The 19,867-nt window shown below is 45.7% G+C and overlaps 1 protein-coding gene across 1 annotated transcript in view; it reads right to left on the bottom strand.

The window, feature by feature from the left end:
• The window catches only part of LOC142570673 (uncharacterized), a 150,095-nt gene that overhangs the window by 4,058 nt on the left and 126,170 nt on the right, over window positions 1–19,867 (bottom strand). The window contains exons 15-20 of the mRNA XM_075679026.1: window positions 18,918–18,976; window positions 10,780–10,831; window positions 8,357–8,424; window positions 7,892–7,980; window positions 4,995–5,060; window positions 270–377 (exon numbers count right to left, since the gene is read on the bottom strand). Coding sequence (XP_075535141.1) covers window positions 270–377; window positions 4,995–5,060; window positions 7,892–7,980; window positions 8,357–8,424; window positions 10,780–10,831; window positions 18,918–18,976 — 442 coding nt within the window. The remainder of the gene's footprint in view (window positions 1–269; window positions 378–4,994; window positions 5,061–7,891; window positions 7,981–8,356; window positions 8,425–10,779; window positions 10,832–18,917; window positions 18,977–19,867) is intronic.

The following is a 19,867-nucleotide window of genomic DNA, read 5'->3' on the forward strand; positions in this document are numbered from 1 at the left end:
AGCACGTAAAATCATTGAACACGATGTGAAAGCTGCGTACGGGTGAAGCATGACGCTAATGACACTTATAAGGTGCAGAATTATAGTTAAATTCGGTAACCGTCGCAATGCTTATGCGGTAAAATGCACGAAGATAATACCCAATATATGTGCACACCAGATGGGGGCGCTGGTGTTTTCTCATAAGCATTTGTTCTTGCTATCTGCTGCTATGCGGTGGTTGAGATGGAGCCGGAAAGCTTCACTCGGCTTCTGCGTTTTTCACTCACCGATGCCAGAGCTACGAAGAACTGCGTCGTTGAAGGGACCGACTTGAGGAAAGGCAGTCGAATGTCCTCGTGCTTTTGCTTGTTGAAGTTCACGGTATCCACGAATATCTGCGTACAGCAACGTGAACATATTCTGTAGGCTATTTGCATGGTATACATGCCCATGACTACACAAATAAGTGATATTACATACCGCAGTGCGCACCCTTAACTGTGACTCGTAATACCGTAGAACTGTAGAAGAGATCAGAGTTTAGCGAGTCGGGTATGAGGGCACGTGCTTTAACAAGGGTTTGGCTGAGTATGCGCCCTTTTGGCCACGCTTTGACGATTGCGCCGGTGATACCCAATGCTACAGGAACCTTCAGCGTCAGTAAACAATAGGCACGCGGTCAATTGATTAGTTATGCAAGGCTATAATATTATCAAGGATGATGATGCGTGCATAAGTCATGCTTCTATGTCGTGGTCACAGAAGTGGCCATTCTGGGTTATACATGACTTTCTGTTTTTGTTTTTACTTCTCGATGGTCTTTGCTTGTTGTTACTGAAGTTTCTTTTTGTGATCGTGGCGGCATCCTCCGTATAAATTGTTGCACGTGACATTAAATTGCAGTCGAAATTCAACGCCTTGTGAATTATGACTACCATAGAACGGCAATTTGCCCCATGTCTTGGACACTATGACGTAAATACCACTAAATAGAAGTGGGTTTCGCTAGCCCGTTACATACAACTGGAATTTACTGCCTCGCTAGGCCTCATGTTACCGCACTTGCAGCGCAGCACAGCCTGAACTTGGAGGAAAGTGCGTGGATGTATCTGAAATTTATGCCAGGACACAGGCAGGCACTTCTACAAAACCCAAATGAGATGCTCGACTGTCCCTCTCAAGCGCCGTTCAGAGCACGCGCTCCTATGCGTAGCGGGAAACTCTGCGCGATATTGGAATCATCTAAAAGAGACTGTCACTATCATTAATACGATTCTTCTCAAAGTAGAGTAGGCGCTCGAATTGTCATAGAATAAGATTAGTCTGCTATATAGTTTTTTATATAGTTACGAAGCCAGTAGGCTGCAAATTTTAACTAAAGTTTCTTACAGCGGTCTTCTATGTTTTGTCATGGACGTTTGTACGGGCCGCCGCGGCCGTATCTCCACAGGGGCGACGTGCCAAAACGGCCGTGTGCCGTGCATTGGGTGCACGTTAAAGAACCCCCGATGGTCAAAATGATTCAGCAGACCCCCTGTGGCGTGCCTCATAATCATATCGTGGTTTTGACACGTTCCACCCAAGAATTTAATTAATTTAGGTCATGGATGCTAAGTCGCGGAAGAATACTGCTATGGTGGCATCCGTATGGGCGTTCAGCTGCTAGATAAAAAGAAGAGCCAGTAGAACCAGCCCTCGGTTGATATCTTTGTAAGCGATAACCTGTGAATTAAGACAAAATACGCTCTCAAGATTTCAGAGACCAGCGCATCTCTGAGCCGCCTTGGTGAATCTTGAAAAGAAAACTGTACTGTTATTCAGCATTAAAACGTGTTGAAACGCAAGACACGATGGGACTGAACTCGTAAGAATGTGACATGGCGTCACAATACGATGAACAACGCGCCGCGAATTTCGAAGACGAACACGTCCCGTAACTTCAATCTTCATTGCAACCGAGAAGGTGCGTGCGCTCACATTTTATAAGTAAACTTTTCATAATGCGACGCGCCATACGCGGCAAGCGGCTTCAGAGCTGGTATGCACTTTCGCTAGCCTGCGCGCGTGGAATTGTGGTTAGATCACACGAAAACTATTGTAGTGCACACAGACGAGGAAGCAAAAAAGCGCACGAAACTAAGAGGTTTCTAGATAACACGCAGCACATCTCATGGGTAGATAACACAGGCACATGGAACCATGAGTTTCATAGATGTGAACTTTGGCTTTGCTGACAATCACACTTGCTGATCATATCATCCTAGTGCAAATAAGCCTACCATTTATTTCATCCCATTCGAAGTTGGTGAAAATAGGGGTGGCCAAATATGTGCTTTGAATACGCATTATAAAGCCGTGCCAGCATTTACTGCACGCAACCTTCAGGCTGTGGGCTACAAGCCTTCGCAAGAGGGGGGACGCCTCGTTGCTGTGGAAGCCTAGTCGCATGATGCATTGGCTCCGTCTTTTTTCGTGTGTTTTCCCTCGACGCTTGTGATTATTGAACCATAGCAGCTGTAAGTGGCCTGCTGTCGAGAAATACCTCTTCAATGGAAATCGCATCCGCCAGCTAAAATTCATCGCCAATTCTTCTAAACATTCGAACCCCCGCGCCGCTGCCACGCAACGCCGGCAGTGTGCGTCCGCGGTAGCAGATGCAGAAGCCATGAGCCAGGTTGGCGTGGTCGACAGCGTCGACAAGCCTCCGGATTAGATCCTCGATTGGCGCGAGAAATTTTTTAATGCGACGCCAAGAAGCCTTAGCCCCCCACCCCTCTCAGCACCCTAAAAACTCTAGCGCACGTAAGCCATATTCTGCCTCGTCTTCCTCCACTCCTGGCCGCTAAACACAAAATCATTTTCCGTGTACATGGTGGCGTCAACTGCGCCAACACGCAGCCTCTCTCCAGAACATCGGCCTCAAGTCTACTGGCCTCTCCGCGGCTTGAATATCACTAGATCAACTCCGGGCCAACAAGATTCACAGTACAATCATCATAAGCACCTCCTGCATGGACAGGGTGGATCGCTATTTGAAGGTCGCCACCATCACCATCATGCACAAGAGCTAGGAGGCCTCCGCGAACGTGGCCGACCTTCAAAATTCATGCAGGGGCATCATCAAGCTGCCGGCCTCCCTCCACCATGGTAGAAGGGAACGTGTTGGCTAACCTTCGAGAGTCCAATCCCACAATCAACATCCTAGCTGCTCGAAGAATGGGCTCTACGAAATCTGTCCTTGACACTTTCGAAGGCTCCAAGGTCCCCTTCTCCATTGAGTACCTGCTCACAGACCTCTACTGCCAACCATATCGGCAAAAAAGTGGAGGCGTATATTAAGCACCGGCAGCTCGACCATCGCCAACACGTCTGCCCCAATGTGACCATATGTCTCTGCTCAAAATGCGGCACGCCAGATCTTCCTGAGGACCACAGCTGCACCCCCACTCACATCATCTGCAACGGAACACATTAGACTGGTTCCTCAGAGTGCAAACATCGTTACAAACCACGGGCACACCCCCCACAGTGCCCTCAGAGACTAAATCGACATTTCCGGTCAACAATAATATGCAGGCCGCCTGCTAGCGCCCAGCGCAAGAAATGCCGCACAGTAGTTCTGGCCACAAGAACCCTGCAACAGCGGCCCAGCTCCCATCATCGAAGCAAGCTTGGCCGCCGCTGACTCCAAGCAACGAGGCGATTACCCATCAACCATTTAAAGGTGAGCTAGGACACCGGTAGTCTCCCACAGTAGCAGCTCCTCAGAAGATGCTCATAGCTGTCTCATCAAACACTTGCTTAATCCGAAGTAAATATTTAAAAACGAAATCAAACAGCTCGAGGCAATGCTCGACCCCTCTCCCATCTAAATCAATGACACGTACTCCTGCCGCAACTTACAACCCACTGCCACAAACGCTTGCACCCACACTTACACAGTCTCTGACAGAACAAAAACAGTGTTTCATCCACTGCTACGACGGAAGCAGCAGCTCTAAGGTCGCCTTCACCACTCAAGTAGCTCCCACCGGCAAAAATGAAGAATGCCGAAATAGCAGACACTGACAAGACCGTTGAAAACGCCATATTCGTCCTTAATGATCATATGAACACAACAAATATGTTGTGCTCAGAAATCGGCTGCCAAGCTAGCATGATGCCTTTATTTGTGAGGCATCTGCGAAGTTCTGCAGATTCCAAGAACTAATCGACAGCTAAGGAAGACGGGCCGCAACGTCGCAAGCTCCCATTTCACAATAACAACAATAATAATGAAGCCAGCGCGGAGTCTTTTCATCTGGAAGTGGAACTCTAGGTGATTCCGCAACTATCGCTCTAATCTAGCGCTATTTTTACAGAGTCTTGAGAAGCTGCTTGACGTTATAGCTTTGCAGAAAACACTAGAAAAACATTCCACCTCAATACAACATATTTCAAGATCCTCACATAGACAAGCCCAACTTTGGCGTACTTGTAAGACATGTTTCTGTTAAATGGGAAACATTCAGTAGTACTGACCCCCCCCCCCCCACCCGCGATTTAATAGAAATTCTTCCTCGAAGTCGCAAGGAACGCACCATATACGTGTTGTATGTTTATAGCTTTCCCAATCCCCGACAACACCGCTTTGAGCACACGCTTGTTCATTACAAAGTTAAGGCTAATAAACAGCCGCTAGTCGTAATAAGCGACTTCGATGCCTCCCATCAAATGTAGGACCACTCCGCATCCACGCATATAGAAAGGGCCCTCTGGCAGCACATATAGAATCAAGATTTCACCGTCCACAATAACTTTACTCTGTGCTGATTTGCTGAGAAAGGGCCACTGTCCCATACTTGGTTCGCTTGAAAGTGTGAATCAAACTGATATCAATACTAGCAAGCACAGTGCGGAGTGCATAATGAAAGAATTACTTTCAAGCGAAGCAATAATCTCGTTTGATGGACTTTTGCAACATCACATGTACGAAGTCTGCCTCCTGACATAGCATTGGAATTCTCACTCACCTCGAGCAGCAGGTTGGCTGCGGCGATTTCAGCGATAGTCTCGTAACTTTCCACGCCGTTTTGAATCTGCGAATTTTAAATATGACAAAACTGAAGCAAATCGGGCACCGTGTAATTGTGCTCTCAACAGAACAGAAAGTATCTTTAGAAACACAGAATATTGGGCGACTGGGTACTGGTTCAAACTGTATATAGGTTGTGCGATAAACACACAGAAAAGTAGGGAAGCAGCATATGACCAGATCACAAACGCTCAAGTAGCATTTTTATAGGCACTGCGATTTGACGATGACGACGAAAGTTATCACGGTGATCGTGATGACTTACTGACATCCCCTCTGTAACGGGGCGGTGGCAAATAGTCACCAAACTAGTTTGAGCTGCGCAGGCACGTCCAAAGCATTTTGCCTATTTCTCCTTTATCTTTTTTTTTTCTTTTTATAAAAGCCCTGTCACTGCCAATGTGCACATACATATGCTTGTAAGAACTACCGTTCTATCAATACCTTCATTTGTTTTTTTTTTCAGCATTATTCGGTCTCTGCTGCTGACCATTTAATGCTTCCATGCTCTTTGAATCTCATTATTTCAGCAAGGTGCACGTTTCCTACTTGTCTTTGCTGGGGGATTACAATGACATTCCGTTACCATGTGCTCTGTCGTTTACGGGTGTTCGCTACAGCAGACACATTCATCACACTAGTGCGAATATTTGCTCCGATTCGATTTTTGCGAAACCTGCTGTCAAGATTGTTAATACAACATCTGGGCAGTGGCGAGGGAGACGAGAAAAGACTAGGCTATTTTAAGTTCGTTATAGCGGCTCAATGAAAATGCAACAGCGGCTTGTTTTCGAGCGCGTTGTGTTGTAGTGCGAAATAAGGGAAAATGGTCTCGACACTCACCTTCATTTGCTCTAAACTTCTGTTTACCTGGCTAAAGAAGGACTCACTTAAGATCAAAGATCGTCAAAATAAACGTAACATACTCATACTGACTCATAAGTTATGTTTTTGCTAAGGGCCTCGCACGGACTTAACTCAGTCAGGCTCACTTGAACGTTTAATCACAAGAATTCTAACCAGCCGAATTCACTCGGACTTGCCATAGTTCTACTAGGCTGGGCTCACACGGACTCAACATAATCAGACTCATGCACGTGTACTTGACCTACCGACCTTTACGAATTCGGTCCTTTTCACTAATTCAACATATCAATGATTACAAAACTTTCATAAATAATATATACCACGCGCAGAGGGATTACATAAGCTAATTTATAACAAAGTCAGAATTACAATTATATTAAGCACGCCTGTGGCAACGGGCTGCGTGCCAGCGTGGTCCGCCATGTTGATTTCCAGTTTCCAGTTGGCACTCGCCCAAACAAAAGCTGCCGGTTGACCCCCTAGAAGCTATGACACTCCGTGAGCTAAAATGCGGTGTATGCATGTTGCGACATAATTCTTGCAAATACACACCCAGGTGAAAATTTCTCAAACGAGGGGCATCGCCGCGTTTGCAGTGTTCGAAACACAAATGTCATTGCTGTGAGCAGTGCAATTATCGTCCTCGAATTTTCAGAAAGTTGACTTAATAAACAGGAAGTAGGTTTATTCCTATAGCAATAATATGGACACTCCACGTGCATTTCAGCCGTCGCCGTCGCCGTAAAGTTTCGTATGAAGTCCACGGGCGATAAAAGCATCCGCGCGCGCCGTATGCTCTTATGTGCGAGAGAAAGCGTGTGGAAGTGGGCCGGCGAACGCAGTTCAATCTCGCATGCGCGAACGAGGAACGCGGCCCGGATGCGTGTCCTCTCCTGTCGCGCGCGAGGCATGGGGTCAGGCGAGGGAGAATGGGATTTCTTCTCCGGCTGCTGCTAGGGTGCATCGATGTCCTCCTCGCCCGCCACTGAGTACAAAGTGGAGACAACCACGGTGTCTACTACGGCATTGGCCACGCGAATCGCCGACTCCGTAGACCCCTTTGGCGGACGTCGTGGGGACGCGCTGGCGGCGCTTGTCGGCCTTGGAAGCAATGTGCGATGTGGCCAAAGTTCGTGCCCGTGCTAGTCTCATTTTTAAAACGATCTGCGAACGTCTGCAGAGCGCTCGTAGTGCCGATAGCTTCGTATGCGTTGTGCTTTCAACGTTTCGTTCGCGTTGCAGCGAGAGATGCATGAAGGTCAATTCGCTTGCTGCTGCCGCTATACTTCACTCCGCAAGCTTGAGAGCTAGTTTCTGCGCTCATCGAGCGAAATCTGTTCATGCTTACCTTTGCGCGCGTGACACCGTGCTGGTTAATTTCGGTAAACCACATTGGCAGGCTAGTTCGTTTGAATGCATGATAGAATCTGTAAGCGCGACTGAACAAGGACGTAGAGAGAAGCAGACTCACAAAGACAGCGCTGTCTCTGTGTGTCTGTTTCTTCCCACGTCCTCATTCAGTCGCGCTTACACATTCTATCATAGTTAATTTAGCTAGTAAGTGAATTTTAAAAGGTAATACGGCGTCTAAATCTACTATCAATACTTCGTACAGCTGTCCACTAATTTGCTGTAGCAATCGGTGCTTCGCCTTTCGGGCAAAACTGCTAATTTCTTCGGTCTAGGCGAACTTCTCAATGTGCCTGCCGAAGGAGTAGTGCATACGGAAGCAAAACCATCCTCTGCTTCCATATAATGTTTTCTGAGATTCAATGCTCCTGGTAATTATGCAGAGTTGGCTATTATAGTTGTTTGCGACACAGGATTATTATTGCGCCTTTTTATTAACCTAGCGCATCGGCCACCAAAGGCGGAATGATCTTCCGTTTGCCACCGATAATGCCAGTGCCAACGCAAAATGAAACTATCAGTAGAGTTCGCAGCTTGTGTGCTGCAGCTTTTGCTCACATCAAATTGTGCGTCGAGCTTTTGCACGCATTGCTCCACCTTTTCGTAGCGTAGGATCGACATCGTGCGCTTGTTGACCCACCACTGACCTGCGTTGCAAATATTCAGAAATGTAGCTTCACGTATACAAAACATGGTCCAACGCTTCCACTCACAAACATTAAACTGAAGCCAAACAAAAACTAGCGTTGATTAGACATTCTAGCCCAAAGTACCGCCCTACCATTCACCTAAACCCCTCTTGCACATACACATGTTGTACACCGATGTGTGTGGGTGTGTGTGTGCGTGTGTGTGTGCGCGCGCGCGCGTGTGTGTGTGTGTGTGTGTGTGTGTGTGTGTGTGTGTGTGTGTGCGTGTGCGTGTGCGTGTGTGTGTGTGTGTGTGTGTGTGTGTGTGTGTGTGTGTGTGTGTGTGTGCTTTTCGGCATGTGTGCTTGTCGTTTTACTGAAAAAACAGACTTACTGCGATAGTCAAAGACCTTGAATAGTTCGCGAATCACCTTGAATCCGTACACAGGGAGGTTGAAAGGGCTGCAAGGAAACGCAGTTACTGTTCTGTACAATAAAGAGTGCAGTCAAATGTTACGGTAGTGTAAAAGTGCCACAGTTTCACTATAAGGGCATAAGAATTAATGCGACAGCCCCCCCTTCCCGCCCCCCCCCCCGACATGTTAGATTATTAAACCAAGTTCAAGTTTCGTAGATGTAATAGTAGTATGGATTGAAGTAAACGTAAGCTGACTATTTAACAATGAGCTCTTGTGCTAGGGGTCCTCTGCGTGAATCCTGCTTCCAACAGTATCATTTACGTTTAATAATTAAAGTCAAGGTCCTTCTTAGGGACTTTACAACCACTTTTCTGTATCGGATGTGTTTCAAACTTTTTTTGCTGGGTCGATTCCAGCGGTAGCGCACAGCCGCGCCTATAAATTTTGAGCTATATTCTTTCGCGCTTGTAATACTTAGGCCTGAAAATATTTACGGTAAAAGTCGTGCGCTGTTGCTGTTTTGTCCACGACATTTGTTTGCTGGCTGGCATTCTCAAGATTCTGAGAAATAATTTTCTGAACAGTGCAACGCGTAGTGTGAGCCGATATGGAGTTAGAATGGTGTGCCAATATAACATACATATACCGCATATCATACATCATACATATACTAAATAAATACGAAACCTCACGTCAATGGCGACAACGACGGCAAAAATTAGCCTTGAGTGTCCAGATAATTGCAATAAAATGTTCAGACGTCATCATCATCATCATCAGCCTAGTTACGCCCACTGCAGGGCAAAAGCCTCTCCCATATTTCTCCAACAACCCCGGTCATGTACTAATTGCGGCCATGCCGTCCCTGCAAACTTCTTAATCTCATCCGCCCACCTAACTTTCTGCCGCCCCCTGCTACGCTTCCCTTCCCTTGGAATCCAGTCCGTAACCCTTAATAACCATCGGTTATCTTCCCTCCTCATTACATGTCCTGCCCATGCCCATTTATTTTTCTTGATTTCAACTAAGATGTCATTAACTCGCGTTTGTTCCCTCACCCAATCTGCTCTTTTCTTATCCCTTAACGTTACACCTGTCATTCTTCTTTCCATAGCTCGTTGCGTCGTCCTCAATTTAAGTAGAACCCTTTTCGTAAGCCTCCAGGTTTCTGCCCCATATGTTAGTACTGGTAACACACAGCTGTTATACACTTTCCTTTTGAGGGATAGTGGCAACCTGCTGTTCATGATTTGAGAATGCCTGCCAAACGCACCCCAGCCCATTCTTATTCTTCTGGTTATTTCAGTCTCATGATCCGGATCCGTGGTCACTACCTGCCCTAAGTAGATGTATTCCCTTACCACTTCCAGTGCCTCGCTACCTATCGTAAACTGCTGTTCTCTTCCGAGACTGTTAAACATTACTTTAGTTTTCTGCAGATTAATTTTCAGACCCACCCTTCTGCTTTGCCTCTCCAGGTCAGTGAGCATACATTGCTATTGGTCTCCTGAGTTACTAAGCAAGGCAATATCATCAGCGAATCGCAAGTTGCTAAGGTATTCTCCATCAACTTTTATCCCCAATTCTTCCCACTCCAGGTCTCGGAATACCCCCTGTAAACATGCTGTGAATAGCATTGGAGAGATCGTATCTCCCTGTCTGACGCCTTTCTTTATTGGGATTTTGTTGCTTTCTTTGTGGAGGACTACGGTGGCTGTGGAGCCGCTATAGATATCTTCCAGTATTTTTACATATGGCTCATCTACACCCTGATTCCGTAATGCCTCCATGTTCAGACATATTATGTCATAAATAGCCGCACAACAAAGAGCGTTCGGGCCCAAGATTAGCTTATCGTGAAGTATTCCGCTTTGCCATATGTGAATATGGGAATACATCTCAAAGTCGATACACCTACATACTGTTTCTTTGCTAGGTATTGTGATGACGGTCAGATCACCATGCGCGAATTTTCATTTTGACACGCGAAAGACACATGAAGCAACGTGTTCCTTGGATGTTATTTTTTCAGCATGACGCAAGAAGTGCTCAACAGAGAATGCCCGTTCTAATTTCGCGGAAACATCAATCGCCCACTGAAGGAACTTCACTGCGGTTTCGTGATCCTGGCTCCTCTCATTTTCTCACAAAAGCTTCGAGGTATGCCATAACTTATAGCGAAGGAATTTTACAACGAGGGCAATTCTGACAAGGCAGATCGCAGAATAGCACTGCGAAGATTAAGTTGCGATAAAGTTCATATTCTCTCAGCGCAAATGCAAAGCGTAATTGAGAGAGATACGAAGCGATTTCTATTATGACGCGGTTATTAGTTCCCGTGAAGTTATAGTGTGCTCACATCCAGTCACAGTGGCACTAGAAAAAGAACGAGCCTTACAGTTTGCTTTTTTTGTCCATGTATGCCCACACAAAAACCGAGTAGGGCACGTCTGCAAAAAAAAAAGAAAGAAAAAGAAAAAAAATAATTGATTGGAAACTGCAGTTGTCTGAAACAGAGCCATTCTCAATATAAAAGATTTCCCTGATGTTTCGCGAATGTGGGATCCCTTAACCTCTAGCGCGCATGTGCTCGTGTGAGCATGCCTTCAATGGGGAAAGAAAAAAAATCTTTGGTAACACAGCCTTGCCCTAACAAGGGCAACAAGGTAATGAAACGTACGAAACCACCTTCATTTTTCACGATTTCACGAAGTCATATTTGGGGAGCGTTTGTTTTCTCGAAGAGTTCTAGGCTGTTTCCGTGTTGGCCTTTATTAAGATGAAAGCTTTAAGTCTGGAGCAACACAGATATTTCAATTCGTATGCACAATAAATGTATGCAGTTATTAGGCAATCTCTGAACCGCAGTGAATGAAATTCAGCGTGTGAGAGAAAATGAATAATTTTCTTTCGGAGCAGCGCCGTTTTTGCATGAATTTCCGAAGATGGTATGCTTTAAGCAAACTAAGAACAAATTTTACGAATCCGTAACTCAGAATCAAAATTACGCATTGCAGTTTTGTGTAATGCATGCTACAGCCTCTGAAGTGGTCAACGTCTGATATATGTGTACAGGCTGTGTGAAACTGTTGCAAAGTGTGCGATGGTTTTGCTAAACTATTATACGCATAAGTTAGCCGCCCGTATTACAGCAATGAGTACATCATCCTTTTTACATTTGAATGTGTAGCTAGAGGCAGTTTATAGAATTTTGAAATCACGACATCACTCGTTATTGCGCCGTTACAGAGCTGTGTACACGTGCCGTTTCAGATGTAATGAGTCTCAAGTTTATTAACAAATATCGTAAATTATTTTAATGTCCTAATAAATAACGCTGCCACTATTAGTAGGCACGTCTGACGCTCGCCATTACATTCAACAAACTTTGTCCAGTCCGGAGAAACGGAGGCTGAGCAAAACGAGTCAACCGTTCCTATGTGAATAGATAGGAGCTCGTGCTGCGAATCGTCCTGTTGGAAGAACATCTAATAAAATTGTGTAGAAACCAGCAAATAACACACTCAAGCTAAGCGAACACCTCGAATGAATCTACGAACGAACGGTCCAATGAACGGGAGAGAGAAAGAACGAATGAACGAACCCTTTTTCTTACCGAGTCTGGCCATCGACCACCCGACGACTACCGACCAAGCACAAAAATAGCCAAAAGAGCCAAGTAAACATATTCGCTTAAAAAATACTGCCCGCGATTGGAAATCTTCGTGGAAATTAGCCTGTTGCGGCGCTTCAATCAAATTCTACAGACCGGGGATAGCGGGCTGTCTGGCAACGGAAAAACCGGTGGTGCTTGCGAGATACCACGCGTGGCCCAAATTAATTTTAGTGGATAAGAATGGTTTCTTACTAGCCAGCCACCTATCTTCACTGACACGCTCCTGGTCTTACAAATTAATCTATAATTGGCACATTTTTCTTCAAGCTGATTCACATGCTGCAATTTTCATCCAATGGAAGGTGCTGTTTCCAGCGCGTTTGACGGAAATCGCCATCTCACTTTCCCCGAAATGCCTGCGATGTGCGATCACTATCTCGGTCGCTATGCAAACAACGAACAATAAAGAGGAGGTAAGAGCCATCAAAATTGAGCCGATAGTTATTTCGACGTTTGTTTGGGTTGTAGTGATGGCTGTGGAATGGCGTCTGCCGTTTAACAAATCCTCAAGACCGCAACTCGTGTTCAGCGGCCATGAATTACCGCATCCGGTACGTACCATCAGCCCTGACTGGCGAGCGAAAAATAGTAATAACGCTACTGAACATATTATTCTGCAATTTCTATGCGTTTGTTGACGCACCAAGTACAGATAGAAGCGCATTCATTTTCAAATTGGATTCTGGTCTTGACAGAACGCGAGTTTCATTCCATTTCAATTTATTCACGCGTTCTGCCAGTAACCAACCCTACGAGGTGTCGCCCGCGATAAGAAATGGTTTTAGAATGTCGTCGCAATTGATTTTTTTCGCACATGCCACTCGCGATACAAAAACACCGTAGTTGTAGCTTTCTTCGGACATATAAATTACGAATAAGTCGCGCGTACGCAATGTCTTTAGGTATATTACTACCTCAGCCAAATGCTGTATTACGGTCACATCACATGATACGGTACAGCTAATGTTTCAACGTTTCGCTGCTCGAGGGACCACTTAGTTGCATTTAGTTCATGTCGGTTTCCGCGCGTTCATGTCGGTTCATGTCGGTTTCAGTCGGTGGAACGTGTAAATCAAGGGTTTTGTTACCTCAGCTATGACACAGGATTGTTCATTGACAACTTACGTATTAAGCGTGTAGACTATATCGTAACGCATATTAAAGCGCAGCTCGTAGACACCCCTTCCCTCGGCGTAACTGAGCGAACGAGCAAAGCGAAGGATGGAAGATCGCGGAGCGCCGCGGGGGATGAAATACGGCGAGAGCGAAGAGAGCGTGATGAGGAAAGCGGAGGAGGAGAGTATGGCGAAAGGCTGATGCGGCAAGTGGGGTGGCGCACGAGACGGGCTCCGCGGCAGCGACTAGACACGCAGCGAACGCGTTCACCAATACCACATATGGAAACAAAGCGCTGGCGTAGGCTTCAGGCGCACGGCGCATGCGCTATTTCGCCTGCACCGCCGTCGCTAGAGGGTGCGCTCCGCGCGAGCCACGCGTTCCGGCGTCCAGGCTTCGTGAACAATGAGCGACGCAAGCGGTGTAAATTCTTCGTCTGCTGCTGCTATACTGGACGAGCGGCCAGAGCTAGGGAGCCTACATGCAAGCGCTGATTGCATGTAGGCTCCCTAGCCCGAGCAGAGGCTCAGCGCAACCGCCGAGAGGACCCTGTCGTTCCGAGTCGAATTCTTTGCCACAGTATATCGCGAATTCAAAACACCTAAACAGCTGCGCTCAAAATTAGCGTTAGTGAATATCGTAATCGCGGGTAAATTTTTAACGTTGTGACGTAAAAAAAAACAATATCGTCATATAGTTTACAAGCGCTAATGCACAAAAAAGTATTCTCAATAGCTTTATATCACCCATCTGACCGAGAACTTTCTTTTTTTTTTTCGCGGGGAAACGTATAAACTTAGAAAAGTTTGCACAGTACGTGTCTTTATTTCAACTATATTAACCATCATTTTGCGAGATAATTAGGCCTCTGCAGATCTATTAATATACAATCTCATTATGTAACATTCATGATAATACAACTCAGTGCAATGACACGACTTCACTGGAGTTAATTCCTACGAAAATGTGAATAGCTGCAAACGTTCGCCATGTTTTCATCCACTGAATAGTAGGAGTAACGGCTACTGCGTCCTCCAAAATAAACGCAAAGCAACAAAACATTATTTGAATTGCTAAACGCGCATATTATTTGCTCATATTAAGTTAGAATCTATATGATCATTGCGTACATAAATTTATTCGGCGTGTGCCGTAAATGTTGGCAGCGAAGAACTCATGGCCACTCACCAACACGCTCACTAACGTGTGAAAATTGACATCAGAATTCGCATTACGGTGTGAGCGGCTGCACCAATTTCTTTTGTTTCATTCATAGCATATGAAACTTTACTCATTTTACCAGCACAAAATAGACGGGACGTAGAGGCGACATACAGACACCACGAACGTCCCTCCTATTTCTCGCTGTCTCCTCTCCGTCCTCTTGGCGCTGGTAAAGTGAATTAAGATTGACTCAGTCAATTAGCATGTTTAATTGCACTACTCACAGTACATGAAATGGCCTTAGGCGATATAGGCGTATTCACTAAGCGATCAAAACAATTGATGTTTTCGTAGCACAGGTACATGCCGAATTCTGATAGTGAATATATTTCTGAAGGAGGTGGGGTAGCCACCAGTTCTTTCTTATCAAACAAAATTCTGCGTGAACTAGGCCCAAAAGCTGCGTTCATAAAATAGCTGCTTCCGTCACGTCGTAAAGATTTCCAATATGGCCGTCTTTCCGATGGGATCGTGTGCATGGCAACCGATTGCAATGTGCTCTACACACGACGCCTGCACAACTGGAGGTGCAGTGAGAGCCGGCAGTTCTGCGAGAGAATTATTGTACTTTTGCTGCCAGCTTCTGCGCTGTTCTTATGCTTTCCGTTAGTTTTTGCAACGCCTCCTTTACTAGATGCCCGCCGCGTTGCTCGCTTTCCCACTGTAGCGGCGGTTCCCTTAGTTCAGCATAAATTCCGTGAGGCGGCGCTTGTTGCCTTTTCGACTTCCGGCGGATGTGGCAGCCGCGGCTGAATGCTTCTGCCGGCTAGTTTAGAGTTACTGTATGTGCTACCGCGGGTAGCAGAGTTGCACGTCTGTTTTATCACGCCGCTAGCGCCTCTATTGGCAGAACGTCATCACGTGGTAGCCAAGCAACCGTGTATTGCGGAGAAGCAGATGTTCGGGCCAATTTTTGTATTTCCCGACGCCGCCGCTGCAGCGAACTGGATTCACACAAGTTATCGCCAGTCAAATTCAAATCCAATCCGGCCGATCTTGCCGTTCGCTGTTCACGTGCGTGCTAGCTGCGTAGCAACAACGCAACGTGCTCAGCGCATCTCACGTTTGTTTCGTCGGCCTGCCTCGTTACACCTTACTGCAGTAACTGTTTTTCTTCCTTTGTAAAACTATTGTGAAGGGTGTTCAGGTAAAGACACCTGAACAAACAAATTTTCCGTCAACTGCCTATTGCGTCAAGTGTGTATGAGATGAAATTGCTTGACTAACAGCTACGTGCTTTCTTGGGCTGTGCTAAAAAAATCACAGCCGGAATATTAAAAGCTACTGCAAGTCTGGATTTTTTAAAAGAATGATGGAAGCACGTAGAGTTATACAGGAGATTTAGCTGGAATTACCAGTTTTCTGCATGTGATGCACCACACTGCTTTCACCGAAGTGTCGTAAAAAAGCCAGCTCACATTTTCATGATTATGCACTGCTTGGGTTGTTTCTGAATATGAAAGAGGTTACTACTAAGGAAATATATTTAATCTACTACAGCTTATGTGAAGCAGGATGCAAGAGGAATGAATGTCGTCATTTAACATACGGTAAGGGCCTAACTGTGTTTTGAATTATTCCCTATAATGTAGCTATGTTAATCCTGTGAGAAAAACTTTCGCTACACTCCCACAGAAGGCTACTTTTGGAATCCCTGCAGTGAAAAGGCACATAATGAAATCACACTTGCAGGTGTAGCTGATATCCATTGCTTGCTGGTAGATGGATATGTTCCTACACAAGATCTAATGGGGTACCAGAGTCGAAATATCAATGGTTGGTCATTGATTGACCTGTAATATTTTAGACTGGCTACATGTTGAGAGCTATGGCACATAAGCAAGTATGGGCCTCATTATATTTAGTACAGTTCCCTTTGTGAAAGAGCACCACTTGATAAAGCTCACTACATCAAAATATTTGCACGCACATACACTAGTGTTTTTGTTTTTTTCTCTGAAATTCGCATTGTGATTTTATTGCCAGTTGCGGCAGTTGCGGCTCGGTGCTTTTTGTTACTGTTTCCATGCTAAAAGAGCACTGCACTGCTCTTAGTAGCGTATTTATCTCTGTTGAAACAACAGCTGAGTGCCAAGCAGTATTCAAGCGAATGAAAGTTATTAACGTATCTGATTGTTCACCTCAATTACTAACGTTTGTCCAGTTTTTAATACGCTATGTTATTTCGGACCTTATACTACTTTGTGAAGTAGCTTTTTCGCACAAAACTTTTTGTAGCATTTCCGGAATCTATAAAACAACATCACCATATTCCCTAAGTTTATTCGGTGCGATCTAATCGTTACCGTCGCGGTTCACGAATGCTGCATCTGATCGGCGTATATAGAATACAGAATCTATTCTAGATACGCGAGTGCCCATGCGTTATTAGGGCGGAGAAAGTGCACAGGGGAATGCAAGTCCAAAAAACAACTAATATACGCGCTGCATCTTACGCCGCGCGCTAAAAAAGGGCAGCGCCTTTTTCTTCACAATCTAATCCAGTCAGCTGTTTCGATGCGCTTTGTTTGCGATTAGGCGGAAAAGCGGTGCACAGCGATGCAAAAGCGCCCACGGTCGATCGACGATACGCTAGGCATGTCGCCTGCAAAAACGGAGTGCGGCTTAGCCGCATAGACTTGGTTGCTTCTCAGGCAAGATGGCGGACCTACGCGCAACTCTGCTACCTACGGTAGCATATACAGTAACTCTAGGCTAGTTATATGCGCGGGCGTGTGTTAGCAAGCGTTATCGTGGGACTCCGAGACGATGACAGATGCCATGGTAATCTCAGAGGCCGCAGCACGTGATCGAAGTTGCAGGCGTTCGCCATGAGAGGCGCTCGTTGCCTTTTCGCGGAGACGAGAAAAGGGAGAGGGCACGGAACAGAGCTTACCGGACAACGCGGCAGGCATCTAGTAAAGAAGGCGTTGGTTTTTGTATTGCGCCGTACTACGCTGTGCGACTGTGAAATGATCACATCACAACAGAACGAGCTTTCTTTATTTGAGGCATGTCTCGCTAGTACAGAAGAAGAAAAATATTCACCGACGATTACGACACTCGCTAATGCGAAAGTTGAACGTAGCTCTATGCATATATTCATTCTTATTTATTTTTCAGATGCTGCCGGCTACCTATCGGAAGCCATGGCAGAAGTGGGCACATCGATTTTATAAAGAATAAATCATACATTGCAATGCTTCAAGTTGGTTCCTTAAGGGCACAATTGAGTTGAACTTTCAAATCACGCTTTTGAAAACGTTCGATTCTTCGCTGTCACTACGACGTGACAATATTTTAGAGAAAGCTATCTTACCTCCGTATGATGCAATATTTCCTGTTCCGCTTGCGCGATTTATTATGAACACAAGGTCGCCTATATGTAGTACCAAACGCTGCTTTCCCTGTGCGAGACATCTTGGCTGATCAAATGCTCCATGTTAAGCAATAATCGAACCAATTGAAGGAAACATTGTTGCGTATAAGGCCTACGCAATAAGGAAAATATGTGTCAGCCTTTTTAAAGTGTATTTAAAGAGAAAAAGAAACTTTTAGAACGGGCAAATTGGTTAATGCACCTAGCTTACGTTATGTCGCGTATTTAAACGGACACCTTTTTGAACCCCTAGGAAAAACCACGTAGCAGCATATCAAATCCCCGTAGTAAAATACAAATTCTTGCTTTGTTGCAACGTATGTCAAAATTCAGTGAAAGTCGTCATAGCTACAGGGTATTCAGCCATTCCGCGCGAACAACGTGAAGCAGTGTGTTAACGTGACGCTATCAGTTATTCCCGAGACAGCGTCACCAGCAAACGTAGGCTAGCCACCTGCATATACGCTGCGGTATCCCCGTTGTTATGGCGTCGGGCTGCAGAGCTCGATGTCTGGGGGCTTGAGCCCGTCCTCAGCGTCAGTAGGTTAAAGGAAAGCTACATGCAAAACGACCGAGAAGTTTGTTTTAGGTTCGCGTTAAATAACCCTAAGGGGTCAAAATTGATCCGCAGCCCAGCGTTTCGGCGTGCCTCATAATCGGATCCTGGTTTTCGCAGGCAAAATCTAAGTCGACGCAAGTCGCCAGACTATCAACCTGCTTCTATTGTAGCAAGTTCCGAAGAGTTGAGTGTGCAGCAGCCGAGCTTCTTTGAGGTGCTCAGTCACTGCAAAACTGGGCTGCAATTTTATTCAGATGGGTAGGCGGTTTCTACTGCCACTTTTCCAGCCGGCATTGTATTAACACTCGCATGCAATTAAATAGAAGATGTCTTCCGTACTCTCTTCAACACATGAAACAAATTCTGTCCCTGTCCAGCTTCAATTCTGAAATGCTGTCTACGACATTGTACAATTTGCGTATTAGAAACAGGAATTACTGTCCTGTAGGCTGGCTTCTTGATGTTAAGAAGCATATTCTTCCATAGCGATTAATCATAGCGGAATCGCTCTTTTTTTTCACTTCAGCTTGGTGCTGCATTCAATCAGAAAACTATTTAAATACAGCCTTCGCAGTTACGTACAGAGTGTGTTCTGGTGCGGAACGTACAACGGTTCGTGAGCAAAGGTGTGTAGAGGCCAACTGGAAAATAAGCACAAGAAGAAACAGCATGGAGTACAGTACAAATGACTAGAACACTTAAGGGCTATGTGTGAAAAAGTATTAGTAGAAAGTGTATCTAGAGCGAACTATGTATATTAGCCTTCGGAACATAACACACATGCAAAGCGCGAGTAAATATAAACTGCAAATTGCTCCAGATAGTTGATCAAAAATATGCGTGCTTTAAGTGCGTGCGGCTAGAGGTAGCGCAATCAAAGTGAAGCAACTAGACTTCGTGAACGTCGAACACATGAAATTATTTAATTTTCTTACGGCGAAACCTGGTACACAACTGTAATTTGTAAAGCTCAGGAGGCACCATAAATTAGCAAAGATGTCAGAATAACTAAAAAAAGGCGATATGTCGTCTACCAAAATATCAGTAGAAATCACTGCCCAAGCACTCCGTACAGATAGTTAACCAGCGAAGCCTAAACGTGCGCTCCTAGTGCTTATCGCTGGGCTAATCCCGACGGTTCACTGAACGACGGCTTGGTAGGCTGCCGGATCCTCGGTACGCAGTTGCTGCTTGCGCTCCATTGCAGGAGCCTGTTCTTGTGCCCGGGCTGCAGCATCGGCACTCCGTAGACGAGCTCCTTCCCGGTTCTGCTCGCGGCATTGCTGATCTAAAGCTGCCTGCTCCTCAGGAGCACGTATGATGCGTGGCCTACTCATTTCGGAGCCGGAGAGAAACAGCTGCGCGAGCGCTCGGCTGCGACAGAGAGCAATGACGTCACTACTGGTGCAGATAATCGTGCTTCTCTCTTTCTGTTTTTTTTTTTCGCGCATGCGCATGGGGTTGCGTCAGAGGAGCTTTCGGCGTGCAGGCGACCGAGACGAATCGGCTAGCCATATAGAGCTTTGCTGTAA

Source organism: Dermacentor variabilis, chromosome 2 (genome assembly GCF_050947875.1).
Source record: "Dermacentor variabilis isolate Ectoservices chromosome 2, ASM5094787v1, whole genome shotgun sequence".
Lineage (NCBI taxonomy): Eukaryota > Metazoa > Arthropoda > Arachnida > Ixodida > Ixodidae > Dermacentor > Dermacentor variabilis.